The sequence below is a fragment of the Stegostoma tigrinum genome, chromosome 10 (assembly GCF_030684315.1).
Source record: "Stegostoma tigrinum isolate sSteTig4 chromosome 10, sSteTig4.hap1, whole genome shotgun sequence".
NCBI classification, from domain to species: domain Eukaryota; kingdom Metazoa; phylum Chordata; class Chondrichthyes; order Orectolobiformes; family Stegostomatidae; genus Stegostoma; species Stegostoma tigrinum.
This window is the reverse complement of record NC_081363.1, coordinates 14,779,936-14,798,437: the sequence shown is the minus strand read 5'-3', so window position 1 is coordinate 14,798,437 and position 18,502 is coordinate 14,779,936. Positions and strand designations below refer to the sequence as shown.

Genomic DNA, 18,502 nt, shown 5'->3' with positions numbered 1-18,502 from the left:
TACATCATCCTGATTTGGGAATAGATCACCATTCCTTCAGCATCGCGAGGTCAAAATCCTGGAACTCCATCCCCAACCGTGGGTGTACCTACAGCACTTGGACTGGAGCAGTTCAAGAAGACACCCCTCAGGGGTATTTAGGGATAGGCAGCAAAAGTTGGCCTAGACAGCTATGCCCACATCGCAGGTGCAAGCTTTAAAATAAAGCTTACAACACGGATTAGTGAGCAGGCTATGAATAGGCATAGATAAATTATAAGCACATTGCAATTATGCAGAATGAGTAGAGGTATTGTTAAAACAGACATATCTGACCACAAACTAAATAGCACGCACAAATTCTTACCTGTGGCGTCTTTTCTTTCTCTTTTTTGTTTGGCTCAGGTTGGATTTGGAAAGTTTCCTGTCACTTGTTGAAATGTCTTCAGAATCTGAATTAAAACAGAGAGTGTTTTCATACGTTAAATACATTTTAAAAGATCAATTGCTACAGAGTATAGCAGTACGCTATTTAGATTAAGAGGCTGTATGTCATTGGCATGGGAGCAGAATAACGCATTCTGGAATATGATGATGGCTTACCATCTCAAATGTGCCCAGATCAGGAATTGGTTGCCCACTACTTTTTCCATTTATTAAATTTGATCACCTAATTAGTTAATTAAGAACAGGTATCATAAATTTTAAAAGAGATACAGAAACAGTGATACCTGTGGGTTTACATCCTCGCTCCAGATTTAACATTAACAATATGTCAGAAACTAGGAATAATTTTAATTATAGTTTCGATACCAGTTCTAACTGTTGGAGACATTATGGCATAGAGTGTAGCTCTCTGAGTTTGTACTAGTGCCACTTCGAGCAATCTTCTCTCAGAGCGCACTGAATCTATGTAATTCTTTGCCGCAGAGAGCTGTTGATAGTGGCTCATTAAATATATTTAAGGCTGAGATAGACAGATTTTTAATCATTCAGGAAATCAAGGATTATCGGGAAAAGCCAGGGAAGTGGAGTAGGGGTTGTGGCCCCATTGAATGGTGAAGCTGATTCGATGGGCTGAATGGCCTACTCCAGCTCCTGCGTCACATGGCTTAATTCTGTCAGTCCCACTGCCGCACACATAAATATCAGTTGCCCTGATTTAGGCTTGAACTCACAACCTTGCCATTTTGTAATGACCAATCGTTCCTCTAGATGCAAATATAGATCTTTGGAGCTGGGGAAGCAAGTTTCGGGTACACCTGGATGTAAACAATCCTGCGGTACAAATGCTTGATTGGCTTTGAGGGTTCTCCACCTTATAGAGAAATAGCACATGGGTTGCGGTGAGGCTCTATAAAATGACTGCATTTACATCACTGAACCACAAGGGGGCGCTCTCACCACCCATGCAGCCTCAGTGCCTGCAACTTCGCCAACAGAGATTGCTGCAGGCAGATGCAGATGAGAACCTTCTGGAACACTGACCAATTAAAATCCATTTTAACAATTGCAAATCAAAACAAGTTCTCTTGAAAACATTTCTCTGGTGTTCTGTGATCTTATTCTGCCTGGACTCACAAAGCCAAGCAGAGACAGCGAGACAGGCAGAGGAGCAAGGGGTGCTGTGAGCAGGTTAAGCCAGCTTCAGAGTGGGGCACGACAATGCATTAGTGGCAACGTGCATGTGTGGAGTGGGTGCTCGCCTCCCGTTCCAGGCATTAGCACCACTCATACTCTGTACCAGGACAATAGCAGGAGATACACAGGTTATAAAACAACTGGGAGCATTTGTATCCAATTCTGGGCATTGCACTTCAAGAAAAATGTGTATGGCTTGGAGAAGGTGCAGGAAAGATCTCCGAGGATGGTGCCAGGGATGAGGAACATCACTTACGTGGTCAGAGATAACACCGAGAGGACAGAGCAGATAGAGCGAAACATACCCTTTGATGGAAGGGTTGAGATCCAGAGGACACTGATTTAAGATGTTTGACAAAACAAGCAACTGCAACATAAGGAACTGCTTCTTTTTATGCAGCATGTGGTTAGGATCTGGAGGCATGTTCAATAGTGGCTTTGAAAAGGACCTGGGTGTATATGTGCACAGATCACTGAGAGTGGACGAACAGGTAGAGAGACAGTAAGTAAAGAAACCTCAACTTCATTAATAGAGGCATCAAATGCAAGAGCAATTATACTGAACTTGTATAAGATACATGTTGAAGCTCAGCTTGAATATTGTGCACCACATCATAGGAAAGATGTGAACACCCTGGCAAGTGGGCAGAAGTGGTTTAGAAGATTGGATTCAGGGATAAAGATCTTCAGTTATGAGGATAAATTGAAGAAGTTGAGACTTTTCTCCTCGGAGTGAAAAAGCTAAGAGGAGATCTGAAAAATGTTTCCATAATCATCAGCAGGCGGGATAAAGTAGAAAGGGAGAAACTGCTCCTGCTCATAAAAGGAACATGAATGAAAGGGTTAGATTTGAAATGATCTGCAAAAGAAGGAAAGGTGAGGTTAGGAAAATCTAACTCACACAGCAGGTAGTTAGGACACTGCCTGGAAAGATGATGTTGGCAGGTTCAACTGAGGCATTCAAGGGGGCACGGGATAGATTAATAAGGATAAAAATAATGTGCAAGTACAGGAAAAATGTAGGAGATTGGCACGAGGTAATGATGTTCATTTAATGAGCTGGTGTAAGCACAATGGGCCAAATGACCTCCTTCTGTGCTGTAACATCTCTGTGATTTCTTGCAAAGGGATTAGATCAGCAGCAGATGAGAATTTTAGGCCTGGGTGGAATGGGAGTGAGGATTAGGAGCGGATGCTCTGTCTTTATAAGAGCATGAACACAATGAGCTAAATGGGCTTCTTCTGTACTGTTTGGATCCATAATTCTTAATCATTCAGAAGTAAAATTAAGTGATCATTCATTTTGTATTTAACTTTAAAAAGTCCAGCACTGACACTAAAAGTAAACATCATTTTACAAGTTTTATGATGTAAACTCAAATCGGTAGTTTCCAACTGACCTAGGCTTTATAATAAATCATGCCATCTACTCAAATTAAATGCAAAAGTAAATCCTTGTTAAAAGCTGTACTTTACCACAAATTGGGAAACAAAATTTATTTTACAGCACAGAATATCTCTTCAAAGAATAAGAAACGAGTTGAGGCACAACAGGAATGGAAATCCAGAGAAGTATCTTATGGATTCCAGCCCAAGTCCAGCCCACACACAGTATTGCCAACACAGTCCCTCCTAACCTGTTCATCTCAGGTGTCTTCAACCCAGTTTAACTCAACTAGCCTGGACACCCATCATTCACTCACAAACCAAGGTGATGGCCAAGTGTTAATGCCCTGGGAAATTGACTTATGAAATGGAGGGGTTACACAATGGGGACTCTTTTTTTTTAAGAAATGAACTCAACATAGGACAACTAAAAACCTTTTTAATCACAGTTAATTGTTTCACTCGACTAAAGATTGACTGGCTCCTGCCATTGACTAGCTTCCATAAGCTACCCCTTTCAAATATTTTCTCTAAATTCCTCCAAATCTCCCTCAAACCCTTCCTTCAGTACATATTAATATTGCCTTTAACCATCTCCTATGCCCACATTAAAAGTTACTGTCTGCCACCTCCTTTAAAACAATAGGTTAAAGGAAAGACTTATTCTAAAATGTTATCTTACAATTATAATGATACAACTTTATTTTGTGAAAGCTTATTTCAAAAACACATGACATTTTGTGATGCTTCAACTGTGATTCATGTCTAATCAGTTTCAGACTCTACCTGTGATCACAGGGAGGTTGTAGGGATTTTCTGTAAGAACATCACACATAAACTCATGAGATATTTCTGACTTTGTAACACACTGTAACCAGAGTAATTCCTCCCCTTTTTGTATTCTCCAGTGCTTTCATTAAAATGGCTACTGTCAATTATAAAATGGTAAGTACATCACTGGAGAAATTTACAGAATGAAACAAGAAAGTGAAAGGATTTTTTTTTGAAATACATGTATAAATCTATTATTCCTTTTTAATTCCTTCTTGCTGATCACACAATGGGATGAATCGGTTTAAAGTGATGAATGAAAATGGGACAATTTGTAGAAGGTGTTAAGACAGATGTTTTCAGACTTGAAGTCTGTAAGTGAATCTTCAGGATTCCAGAGCTCGGTCAGATTTTGTCTTGTAAATGCAATTCAATACAGATAAGTATGAGATGTTGTACGTTGGAAAGTCAAGGTAGCACTTATCGAGCAAATGGTAAAGTCCTGAGGAGTGTTATGGAACAGAGGAACCTGGGTGTACAAGAACATAGTAAGTTGAAAGCGGTGTGAAGAAAGCATTTAGCATACTGGCCTTCATTGGTCGAGACATTAATTATAGGAGTTGGGATGTTATGTTACAGTCGTGTAAGTCATTGGTGAGGCCGCACTTGGCCTATCATGTACAGTTTACAATCAGCGATTACAACTTATTAATTTTATTCATTTGGAGGCATTGGGAATAAATTCTTTGGAATTCAACGTTCCCAGATGTAATTTTGTTAATCCAGTGATCCTAGAATACTCCAACTATAATAAAAATGGGATCCGCATTTATAAATAGGGTAAACAATAAACACATAAATCACGCAGTTAAATTGACTCAAGCAAGTCCACTTAAAATGATTGTCAACCCTAGAACCTGCATCTCAGTCCAAAGATGTGCAGGTTAGGTGGATTGCCCATGCTAAATTGCCCATAGTGTTCAGGGATGTGTAGGTTAGGTGTATTAGTCATGGGAAATGTAGGGTTACAGGGAAAGGGTAAGGAATGGGTCTGGGTGGGATCCTCTTTGGAGGGTCAGTGTGGACTTAACAAGGTGTAGAGCTGGATGAACACAGCCAGGCCAGGCAGCACCAGAGGAGCAGGAAAGCTGACATTTCGGGTCCGGACCCTTCTTCAGAAAAGAAGGGTCCAGGCCCGAAACGTCAGTTTTCCTGCTCCTCTAATGCTACGTTACCTGCTGTGTTCATCCACCTCTACAACTTGTTATCTCAGATTCTCCAGCATCAGCAGTTCCTACTATCTCTCGGTGTGGACTCCCTTGGCCAAATGGCCTGTTTCCACACTGTATGGATTTTAAAGAACAAACTGTCAACTTTAATTCATTGTGTGGGTGTCACCATCTGAGCCGGCATTTATTGCCCAAAAGGCAATTAAGAGTCAACCACATTGCTGGGGGGTCTAGAGTCACATGTAGGCCAGACCAGGTAAGGATAGCAGATTTCCTTCTCGAAAGAACATTAGTGAACTGGATGGGTTTTTACAATTCGCAATGGTTCCATGGTTGCCATTAAGCTAGCTTTTTATTCCAAGTCAAATTTTATTATCTGTCATAATGGGATTTGAACCCAGATCCCCAGGACATTAGTTGGTGGGGGGTGGGTGGGGGGGTGGGGGGGGGGGGTGGTTATGAATTGCTAGTTCAGTGACATTACTGCTATGCCACTGCCTTCCTTAAACCAAATAGAACGCATTAATCTCGCCAGTCCTTCAGATTGGTGCAAATGTTACCTTGAAACCCTCACAAAATGTCACAGCCACCGTACTCATATGTACCATCAAACCTATCTCGACATTCACACAAATGTAACCATATACTGTAGCAAACTGATAGCATTCTCAAAACCTGCCCAAGAACATGTCAGCAAACCAATTTAAAATGGTCCTCCAGACCCAACAAAAAACAGGAGGCCAAATTTCCAATACCCTCAATTACAGTACACCACTTTGCATCGATCAGAACTTTTTTTAATATTCAATTGCGGGAATGTGGGCATTGCTGGCTGGCCAGCATTTCTTGCCTGTTCCTAGTTGCCCTTGAGAAGGTGGTGGTGAGCTGCCTTCTTGAACTGCTGCAGTCCATCCATTTTAGATTGCCCCACAATGCCCTCAGGAGGGAATTCCACAATTTTGACCTGGCGACAGTGAAGGAATGGCGATATATTTCCAGGTCAGCATACTGAGTGGTCTGAGGGGAACATGAAGGTGGGTGATGTTCCATATATCTGCTGCCCTTGTCGTTCTAGATGGAAGTGGTTGTGGGTTTGGAAGATGCTGTTTGAGCATGTTTGGTGAAGTTCTGCAGTGCATCTTGTCGCTAGTATAGGCTGCTGCTCCCAGGAGTCCACCTCTGGTGGAGGGAGTGGATGATTACATCTATACATTCTTGAAAGGAAAGTACTTGCATGGCTATTGGCAAAGGGAAAGGGCATGGGTCTTATTGGTTAGTTCTTTCAAGGAGCTGAAACAGGTACAATGGCCTCCAGCTATATTGTTTCAAATTATGACTCTATACATAAATCAAATTTGTCTGTTGCCACCGCGACGCGCATCTGTTTTTACGCACTACAGCAGCAAGTCAACTCAAAATACTCAAGGAAGAACACCAAAATAATCCTACAGATCCAAATAATTGACCAGAAAACAAAAGAATATGTGTAGATACGTGACAAAACGGAAGATTGTGAACAGTTTACGTCCTCTTAGGTAGGGAAAGATATCCAAGCATTGGAGGCCCCCATCTAGGAGAGGCTCCCAATATTGATTCTGAGGATGAAGGGATTTTCATATGAGGAGAGGCTCAGTAATTCGGGCCTGTACCCAATGAGAGGGGATCTTACTGAATCTTACTGAAACATAAAATCCTGACAGGATTTGATCAGATCAAAGCAGGTTGAAGCAGACAGGTTACACCCCACTGTGGTAGCGTCTAGGAAAAGAAGGAATAATCTCAGAGTGAGGGGTCGCCCAGCCAGGACTGAGATGAGGAGAAATTTCTTCTTTCAGAGGGTAGTGAATCAGTAGAATTGCTTAATGCCTTGGGATGTAGCGGCTTGGCCATTAAGTATATTCAAGGCTGAGACAGACATATTTTTAATCAGTGAGATAATCATGGTTCTAGGGAAAAGGCAGGAAAGTGGGGATTATCAGCTCAGCCATGATCTCATTGAATGGCAGAGTAGTCTTGATGAAACGAGTGGCCTACTTCTGCTCCCATGTCTTATGATTTTAAAACTCCAGCTGATACACTGCCAACCAATTCCAACATGCATTGAATTTAATCAAATTAACCCATTGACATCATTACAATGAAAATATGAAGCAAAACCCACCAAAAATATCGAATCAGACAAAAAACATCAATATTTGGGAGTAAAGCTGCTGAAAATCTAAACAAAACTAGGCAATATACCTACAAGATTCATTATATACCTATTAAGACCACTTGAGTGTGTTGAATAATAATAAAGCTCGCTTAATTTGCCCAGATGTGCTATCAACTCCATACTGCCAAATACATCATTAACCCACTCATTTGTCTAATCGATCATCACAATGGCTCATTGCAATTAATTCATCTGACCCACCCTGAATCCAAGAAAATGTTTCAGTCTCAATCCAATACAACATCAATGTCAAGGAAATGGCTCAACATTATCATCAGCCAAATCCATTCAAAGACTCTAATTGCTATCTTCTCGCCCCACGAAACTCAATCAGATACAAGACTAAAACCCACCCAATGCAAATGCTCATCTGATTCACTCATCCTAAAATTTTTCTAATAATGAAATGCAATGAAACAGAATGAAAGATAGAATGCTCACAAAAATATGCCAGACACACCCAGTTATCCAATATCAAGCTAAACACACTATTGGTTCAACTAAACACACATGAAACAGGCGCAAGGGCTGAATGGGGTGTCACTGGTCTTATGTTTCCATGTGCCTTCGAACAATGGACCAATGTGGAGAGATAATCAGCAACCTAATGCACATTTGAACCAACACAGTGTTACACTGTACTGGTGCTGAAACAGAATAAAAATTAAAAATTCTATGTGCTTTAACTTGCATTTCCTAGCTGCCAGATGAATTTGTTTTGTAAAATCTACTCTAATTTGATGTGAAATCTAAATATCCTTGAGCATTTCACTGGTAGCATTCACCAGTCAGTCACGACTTCAGTGTTCTGAAGGTGTATGGAATGCATTACCAGTTGGCAGCACTAAAATCACTGCAATGTCACTGCTCCCAGTCCAGCAACACCTCGATTTTAAAACTCTCAACTTTGTTTTCAAACACCTCCAGGACCTCAATACTCGCTATCTCCCTGATCTCCACCCCTACAACAATGGAGAGCTCTGCATTCTTCTAAATCTGGACCCATGTGAATCTTCAGTTTTAATCATTCCATTAGAAAATAGAACTGTAGAATTCTGAAACAAGAACAGAAATGTAAAAGAAATGCAGCAGGCCTGGTAGCACCTGCAGGGAGTAAAACAGAGTTAAAGTTTTGAGCCCAGTGACTCTTCAGCAGAATTCAACAGATGGTGCCACACGGGCTGGGTTTCTCCTGAAATGGTTTTCTTAATCATTTCATCATTGGGACGTCTTGCCTTCAGTTCCCTAGGCCATAAACTCCAAACTTCCTGCCCTATACCACTTCTTGCCCCTTTAAAATCTGCAGTTTTACCCAAGCTTTTGATGATCTGTCCCAAAACATCAGCTCCTCAGATATTGCTTGGCCTGCTGTGTTCATCCAGCTCTACACTTTGTTATCTCTGATTCTCCAGCATCTGCAGCTCCCATTATCTCTGATGATCTGCCCCTATGTTTCCTCATGAGTTTTGGAGTCAACATTTTTCACTCTTTGATAGGTTGTTAATCTAAATTCATACTGTTGTTTAGGCTTGTTCCAGCCATCTGATTCTGGTTGTATCTGAATTCGAATTTAGTTTGTCTTCTGACTTGGACCCCAGCATGCATTATATTATCATATCATTCTGCAATGTACTCTGAACCATCTCCTCTCTGCATTTGTAAACAGATTTACTCAGAATTAACCAGAAATTGTGTTTCTAGTGCAACCCAAGATAAAATCAGCGCAATGAAGCAGCTCTCAGTTAGTCAAGCAAATACTCCATTTTAAAACTTTTGTCCATGTTTTCAGAAATTTTGTGGCCGTATTTCAGTTCTGAACAGCAGCAAAATATGAACTGAAGCCCTATTAATTCCTAATAGAATAGTTGCAGAGAAACTGTTTACTCTCACTAGGAATTTTGAAGCAGGTTGAGGTGGAATAGCCTTAAAATTAGAGCTAGGGCATGGATGAGGCAGTATTTTCTTTACACAGCTGGGTAGCGGAAATCTGAAAATCATATCTGCAAAAGATTGTGATCCTCTGAGAATGGCATTTTCAAAGATTGAGATGATCAGATTCATTGTTGGAAATGAGAATCAAAAGGTATGGGACAAAGGTGGGCAAATGAAGTTAAATTACCGATCAAAGACAAAGGTGGAATATGTTCAATTGTGTAGATGGGCTACCCATACCTGGTTAGTTTAGCTGGCTGCGTGGCTGGTTTGCAATGCAGAGTAATGCTAGCAGTCTGGACTCACTTCCTACATTAGCTGAGGTTACCATGAATGATTCTCTATCTCAACTTCACCCCTTGCTCTAAGGTGTTGTGACCATCAGGTTAAATTCACTATCAGCTGCCTCTTTCTAATAAGAGAGTGGGACTACAGTACCTTTACCTGCTCCTGTAATGACAAAATGATTTCTCCTTCTTCTGGCCCAGATCTAATCGATATGAGAATCCCACAGTCAAAATATTGGAAGAGGGATATGTCTAATGAGTTCAAATAATTTCAAAGGTCCACGCTCAAGACAAGTACATGTAAATAGAACTTGATGCAGAAGGCATATTAATACTTTATCAGCATTCTGTTCAAATATAGACAGCATTACATTATTTTCTAATAACTAAATTGAACACTATTTCTCAGTAACCTGTCTTTATGTTTCAGCGTGATAGTTAATCATAGCATACAACAACTGCATGAAGTGTTCTGTCAAATGTTTCACCAAATCAGTATCAATGAACTGTGTCTAAATAACAGGTGTGGTTGGCAAAGAAAATAATCCCCGTCCCCGCAAAAACAACCAAAACAGAATCCCCCTCGTCCTCACATACCACCCCACCAACCTCCAGATCCAATGCCTCCTCCTCCGACACTTCCGCCATCTACAATCCGACCCCACCCCAAAGACATTTTACCCTCCCCACCCTTTTCTGCTTTCCGGAGGGACCACTCTCTCCATGACTCCCTTATCCGCTCTACACTCCCCTCCAACCCCACCTCACCCGGTGCTTTTCCCTGCAACCGCAGGAAGTGCTACAGCTGCCCCCACACCTCCTCCCTCACCCCCATCCCAGGCCCCAAGAAGACTTTCCACATCAAGCAGAGGTTCACCTGCACATCTGCTAAAGTGGCACACTGTATCCACTGTACACATTGTGGCTGCCTCTACATTGGGGAAACCAAGCGGAGGCTTGGGGACCGCTTTGCAGAACACCTACGCTCGGTTCACAACAAACAACTGCACCTCCCAGTCACGAACCATTTCAACTCCCCCTCCCATTCCTCAGACGACATGTTCATCCTGGGCCTCCTGCAGTGCCACAATGACGCCACCCGAAGGTTGCAGGAACAGCAACTCATATTCCGCTTGGGAACCCTGCAGCCCAATGGTATCAAAATGGATTTCACAAGCTTCAAAATCTCCCCTCCCCCCATTGCATCCCAAAACCAGCCCAGCTCATCCCCACCTCCCTAACCTGTTTTCCTCTCACCTATCTCCTCCTCACACCTCAAGCCGCACCTCCATTTCCTATCTACTAATCTCATCCCGCCCCCTTGACCTGTCCGTCCTCCCCGGACTGACCTATCCCCTCCCTACCTCCCCACCTACACTCACCTGTACAGGCTCCATCCCTGCCCCTTTAACTTGTCTGTCTCCTCTCCACTTATCTTCTCCTCTAACCATCTTCAATCCGCCTCCTCCACTCTCCCTATTTATTTCAGAACCGTCTCCACCACCCCCTTTTCTGATGAAGGGTCTAAGCCCGAAATGTCAGCTTTTGTGCTCCTAAGATGCTGCTTGGCCTTCTGTGTTCATCCAGCTCTACACCTTGTTATCTCAGATTCTCCAGCATCTGCAGTTCCTACTATCTCTGTAAATATTTGTCATTCTGTTTATCACGTATGAAATCTCCTTGATTAGATACCAGGCTGTAACTCATTCCCAAGTCTCCATTATTCTATACATAGAATATGTTTTGCAGATAGTTCTACAGATAATTGATGACTTCATAAAAATCTGTTTCTAGGATAAACTTTTTTTCTTCACCAACTGCATTACTGATAAATTCATTCTGGGCTGCTAAGTACTCATTCTGTGCCAAATCAAAATTAAGTCAAGACATCTAATGGGAAAGAGTGAAAAGTTTTAACTATCCTCAAATAAGCGCCTTTTAAAACATTTGACTAAAAATGAGTGAACAGCTACATTCTCTTCAACAGATAGTAATGTGAATCAGTTCATGAATGATCACCTCAAAAATGAAAGTGTTGCCATCAATAATATTGAACCTTTCTCTTCCTCTCTCCACCATCCAGGCTGCCTGGCAAAACCAAAATTCTGGGAGGTAGTAAACAACAGCAGATAAAAAGAGATAATGGGAGCTGCAGACGCTGGAGAATCCAAGATAACAAAGTGTGAAGCTGGATGAACACAGCAGGCCAAGCCGCATTTGTGCCCCTGAAATGCTGCTTGGCCTGCTGTGTTCATCCAGCTCCACACTTTGTTATCACAGTAGATAAAAAGATACAGGTTCTGCATACTAGTGACACCCTATTCCTCAAAGAAACCCAGTTCAAGAAGGAGGGTTTGGAATAGACCACCAAAATTGAAATTAGTCTAACAGCCAGATCTCCTATTAAGGATGTCTTAATAATGCACTTAGAAAATCAATGTATCAGATGAAGTCTATTTTATGAAGGGGAAATTTGTGTTTGACAAAATTGATTAGGGCTTTGTAAGGATTGGTAAAAGGAAAACCAATAAATGTAGCATACTTGGATTTCCAAAAGGCATTTGATAAGTTCTTAGCAGAAAAGGTTCATAGATAAGGGTGCACAAATTGGTGGTATTATATTAATGTAGATCAAAGATTGGTTAATAGACAGGAAGCAAAGAATAGGGACAAGGAGCATTCGTAAGGTGGCAATGAGCAATTAGGAAGACAAATGGCATGTTAACATTTATTACAAAGGCACTGGAAAACAGGAATAAGGAAGCCTAGTTACGGGCTATGGTAAGGACATTCCTGAAACATCATGCACAATTTTGGTCTCCACGGTTAAGGAAGGATACACTGTACTTGGATTTGAGACAGTGCAGAAAAGGTTTACTAGATACCATTGAAGAGACTTTTCCTATGATGGGAGTCTCTGTAAATTTAGTTTAGACTCTCGTGCATTTAGAAAGTTGAGAGAAGGTTATACCAAAACATACAAGATGCTGAAGGCACTTGGTGAGTGGTTATTTTCCACTGGTCATGGTGCCTGTTATTTTGGGGCAGAGGCTCAGGATAAGGGGCCAATCATGTATGGCTGAGATGGAGAGAAATTTCTTCACTCAAAGGCTTGTGAATCTTTACAATTCTCTAACCCAGAGAGTTGTGGATGCTTTATCATTAAATACACTTAAGACTGAGAGAGGTAGCAAATTGAGGAATTTGAGAATTGTGGGAGAAAGTACAGTACAGGCTGTCAATCAGCGAGTGATTGCATTGAATGACAGAGCAGGCTCAGATGGGTGAATGGTCTATTTTTATTTTTAGTGCTGTGTTCAGATATTTAAACTTTGAGTGTATTTATAGAGTAATCTCTATGCTGAGAACTTTTCACCTCCTGCTGATGTAATGAAGGAGAATGGCTTCCTTCCGACTGGAATCCATGCCAGAGAGTCATAAAGTCGTACAGCACGGAAACTGACCCTTCAGTCCAACCAGTCCATGCTGAACATAATCCCAAACTAAACAAATCCCACCTGCCCACTCCTATTAAAATGTTGAGGTCGCAGTAAGTACTGGAAACAGAAATACCTGTATAAAAGGGGAGAATGGCACAAGGCAGACAATTGTGAGAAACTGACATTATGGATTGGCAGTAAAATGAATGGAGATACAAATTCAATTAAAGACCCTCACAGTTCGTGTTCTCAGTACAAAGTGGGCTAAAATTGATCATTGTGTTTTTTAAATTGAAGATTAACATCTAAGAAATATCCCTCAAACTCATATCCCTCATAACCTTTCTTATTTGTGTATTTATCCAAATGTCTTTTAAACATTATGACTGTACCCACATCTACCACTTCCTCAGGACGTGAGCCGCCCTCTATGTAAAAACCACCTTCAGGTCTTTTTTAAATTGCTCTCCTCTAACCTTTAAAATATTCCCCATACTCTTAAAATCCCCCATCCTAGAGAAAAGACACCTATCATTTACCCTACCCATACCTCTCATGATTTTATTAAACTTCTACGACATCACCTCTCAACTTTCTACACTCCAGTGTAAAAACTCCCAGCCTATGCAGATTTTCTTTGTAACTTAAATCTTACATACCCTGGTAAATCTCTTCTGAACCCTCTCCAGCTTAATAATATCCTTAAAATAACTGGATGACCAGAACTTTAGTCCTTTGATAGGCTTCTGCAACCGAGACCCGATCAAACCAGTAACAATGATTTGTTACTACGCATAATCTCTGCAATAAAACCATGACCACTAACCCCACCACCACTCCCCTCCCCCAACTTAGCCCACAACTGTGGCAATGTCTGACTCTCTGAGGTGTTAGGCCTGGAGTTCGCACAATTAGAAGAAGAAAATTCCTGAGACCCCAGCAGACTGAAAACTGTACACCCACATGGATGGTAGTGCCAACTGCTCAAGACAAGACCTGCGGTCTCTCTGCAAAAAATTCGCAGGGTTCAACCTGGCCTCATAATCTGAGCCAGTTTTTAACATGTGATGAGACTGCTTTGATAAGAGATAGACGCACTTGTTAATGTATGTTTTAAGGCTGCCGTTATGAATTACTCCATAGATAAACGCAATCAGTAAGGATGTAGTGGCACTGGAGAGGATGCAAAGGTTGATTCTGGAAATGAGAGGGTTGCCTTATGAGGAGAGATTGAGTAGACTGGGACTATACTCATTGGAATTTAGAAGAATGGGGGGAGTTGGTGAGCTTATAGAAACATAAAATTATGAAGAGAATAAATGAGATAGGAGCAGGGAGGTTGTTTCCATTGGCAGGTGCAAGTAGAAACAGGGGTATAGCCTCACAATAAGGGTGAGCAGATTTAGGACTGAGTTGAGGAGGAACTTCCTTTCCCAAAGTGATGTGAATCTGTGGAATTCCCTGCCCAGTGAAGCATTGAGGCTACCTCGTGGAATGTTTTTTAAGGCAAATAGAGATAGGTTTTTGAACAGTAAAGGAATTAAGGATTTTGGTGAACAGATGGGTAAGTGGAGCTGCATCCACGAAAAGATCAATCATGATCTTATTGAATAGCAGAGCAGGCTCGAAAGAGCCAGATGGCTTACTGCTGCTCCAACTTCATATATTGTTATAAGATCTGTTGTCTCTCCTTGTGCTCTCAGCGTAGTTCCCTTGTGCAATGATTTATTCAACATTAGGCATAAATGGTTCAGTTGGTACATATCAGAGTCAGGATCGGGGCTGCATTCTTCATTGGATAGTGCTATACATATGTGCCAAAATTTAGTCTTCTTTATCATTAAATGATTCATTTTTAAATCTCACAATATTCTCTGAGAGGGTGGCTTAGAATTTTGGTTTACTGCCACAACTGGGTTATTAAGAATATTCAAGGCTGAGAGAGAGAGAGAGAGATATTTTTAATCAGCACAGGAATCAAGGGTTCTGTGGAAAGGCAGGAAAGTGGAGTTGATCTTACTGAATGGCAGAAGCAGACCTAATGAGTTAAATGGCCCACTTCTGCTCTGATGTCTTACGGTCATATGTTCTCAATTTCAATTCTCAAAACAGATGGTCAAAAGTGATTTTAGCCTGAAGTTTTGTTTATGCATTTGAAATTGCTGTATGTCTATGTTTACCTATGCATCCTCTTTCAAACAAGGGGAGCATGACCAGCAAGACCAGCATTTGATGCTCTTCTGTTAAACTCAAAGACTTGCTAGGTCTTTTCAGAGGGCAGTTAAGAGTCAATTGCACTGCTGTGGGTCTAGAGTCACAGGTTAAGAGCAGGTAAAGAAAGCAGATTTCCATCATTTTCATGGTCACCTTTACTAATTTCAGTTCCAGATTTATTAATTGAATTTATATTCTGTCAGCTGCCATCCCTGCAGCATTAGCCTGGCTTCTGGATTACTAGTCCTGTAACATTATGACTAGGCCATCTGTCTGTGACTACACCTCAATGTGTACATATGTGTTTCTGTCTGCTGAGTTTGTGTGTGGTCACTAATGTGACTGTAGGCATATCTGTGTGTGTGTGTGAGGTTATGTATCTGTGTGTGGATGTGTCGACATTTTGAATTTGCCTATGTGTGTACATGCTTGTCTCTATGCCTGCATGGTTATGTGTCTATGTATATGATTATGTGCCTAAGTGTGCATGTGTGTGTCTGGTGTGGTTATATTCCTGTGTGTGTGCATGCGTGTGTGCGCACGTGTGTGTGTGTGTGTGTGTGTGTGTGTGTCTGTGTGTCTGTGTGTGTCTGTGTGATTGTTAAATGCATGTTTCTTTTATCTCATCGACGTTTAAATTTACTACAATTTGCTGGAAACCAGTTTTGATTGCAAGTTAGAATCAAATTCAGCAAAAGCCCATTTCAGTTTACTCCAATCTACTGAAAAGCTGATTAGTTTTATTTTCAAATGATGTTTGCTGAGGGAGTGAACCCAATTTGAATCACCCTCTCTGTACACTGCTGAAGAATGTAGGAATGTGCAGCAACCTGGGAAATTCTTTTGGGGGTGGTGGGGGAGGGGAGATGGGTTGGAGAAAGGGGGTTCAGGCTTTGTGGCCTCTTGGCTTCACTGGGAATTGGCAGAATGAGGGAGGAAGTGAGAAGATCCCAGATAAGCATCACGAACCAGGCAGAATGAGAAATATTTTACTGCAGACTCTTCCTTCTGCACAATTTAATCCAGTGCAAATACCAAGGAAGGGTTCAATTCTGACAAGATAGCTTAAATGTGTCTTGGGGAAGAATTCAAATTTTTTCCACAACAAACAAGATAGGAGCAGACGCAAAACATTTGTTCCCTCCAGCCTGCAGCACACTTCAATATGATCACGGCTCTGTTTGTGTTTCAGCTTCCACATTCCCATCCATCCTTGGTCATCTTTAATGGCCTTGCCTAACAAGGTAATTCAATTGACACCATGTGGACCTGGAGGAACACAGCAGGCCAGGCAGCATCAGAGTAGCAGGAAAGTTGATGCCCTCTGATGCTGCCTGGCCTGCTGTGTTCCTCAACCTCCACACTGTGTTGTTTCTGACTCCAGCATCTGCAGTTCTTGCTGTCCTTCAAGGTAATTCGATTCCTCTTCCATAGGGCAGTGCCCTGAAGAGCCTGATTCTATAAGATCAATTTCATTCATGATACATCTTATCTGTCAGTTTTTTAAAATCCTGATTTGGAAAATAATTTAACTTTAAACAAATTATCACTAAAATTGCTAGTAGATTCTGTACTGAAAATCCTTTTAAGTGCTCTTTTTAAATGAGTATAAACTCTGTTTTTAAACTTTCTACTGAAATAAGTGATTTTTCCAAAGAACATTCCCAGATGGCTGCATTGAGGATGATCTAACCTGGAACTGAACGATTTATCTCCCACAGAAAGAAATACATTGTAAATGTGAGCATGCTGGTACATTATTGAGTACCATTTTGTCAGTTATTATCCTAAGATGTATTATGTTTAAATATGCCATGCCAAACATTGCTCAGCCTTTACTGTGAAGCTGAGGACAAAGTAGAAGGATGGCTCTACACGCCTGTTTTAGTCACAATTAATACCAACTGGTCACGGCACTTAAAAGGATTTTCAGTACAGAATCTACTAGCAATTTTAGTGATAATTTGTTTAAAGTTAAATTATTTTCCAAATCAGGATTTTAAAAAACTGACAGATAAGATGTATCATGAATGAAATTGATCTTATACCAGTCACGGTCGGACACAGAGCAGTTTTTCCGCCGTCTTCGCCTGCATGCCTACTTCTTCAACCGGGAACCCAACCCTCCTTCCACTGACCCCTTCACCCGCTTCCAACACAAGTCCTCCTCCTGGACACCACCCCCAGGCCTCCTACCCTCCCTCGACCTCTTCATCTCCAACTGCCGTCGAGACATTAACCGCCTCAACCTCTCCACCCCTCTCACCCACTCCAACCTCTCCCCCGCAGAACGGGCAGCCCTCCGCTCCCTCCGCTCCAACCCCAACCTCACCATCAAACCCGCAGACAAGGGTGGCGCAGTGGTAGTATGGCGTACTGACCTCTACATCGCCGAGGCCAGACGCCAACTCTCCGACACCACCTCCTACCGCCTCCTCGATCATGACCCCACACCCGAGCACCAAACCATCATCTCCAACACCATTCATGACCTCATCACCTCAGGGGACCTCCCACCCACAGCCTCCAACCTCATTGTTCCCCAACCCCGCACGGCCCGTTTCTATCTCCTTCCCAAAATCCACAAACCTGCCTGCCCTGGTCGACCCATCGTCTCAGCCTGCTCCTGCCCCACCAAACTCATCTCCACCTATCTGGACTCCATTTTCTCCCCTTTGGTCCAGGAACTCCCCACCTATGTCCGTGACACCACCCACGCCCTCCACCTCCTCCAGGACTTCCAATTCCCTGGCCCCCAACACCTCATATTCACCATGGACATCCAGTCCCTGTACACCTGCATTCCGCATGGAGATGGCCTCAAGGCCCTCCGCTTCTTCCTGTCCCGCAGGCCCGACCAGGCCCCCTCCACCGACACTCTCATCCGCCTAGCGGAACTCGTCCTCACACTCAACAACTTCTCTTTTGACTCCTCCCACTTCCTACAGACTAAGGGGGTGGCCATGGGCACCCGCATGGGCCCCAGCTATGCCTGCCTCTTTGTAGGTTACGTGGAACAGTCCATCTTCCGCACCTACACAGGCCCCAAACCCCACCTCTTCCTCCGGTACATTGATGACTGTATCGGCGCCGCCTCTTGCTCCCCAGAGGAGCTCGAACAGTTCATCCACTTCACCAACACCTTCCACCCCAACCTTCAGTTCACCTGGGCCATCTCCAGCACATCCCTCACCTTCCTGGACCTCTCAGTCTCCATCTCAGGCAACCAGCTTGTAACTGATGTCCATTTCAAGCCCACCGACTCCCACAGCTACCTAGAATACACCTCCTCCCACCCACCCTCCTGCAAAAATTCCATCCCCTATTCCCAATTCCTCCGCCTCCGCCGCATCTGCTCCCACGATAAGACATTCCACTCCCGCACATCCCAGATGTCCAAGTTCTTTA

General features: G+C 42.4%; 1 protein-coding gene across 3 annotated transcripts in view; it reads right to left on the bottom strand.

The window, feature by feature from the left end:
• The window catches only part of vsx2 (visual system homeobox 2), a 95,676-nt gene that overhangs the window by 64,960 nt on the left and 12,214 nt on the right, over nt 1–18,502 (bottom strand). For all 3 annotated transcript variants that reach the window (XM_048538055.2, XM_048538054.2, XM_048538056.2), the window contains one exon: nt 347–431. In XM_048538055.2, coding sequence (XP_048394012.2) covers nt 347–431 — 85 coding nt within the window. The remainder of the gene's footprint in view (nt 1–346; nt 432–18,502) is intronic.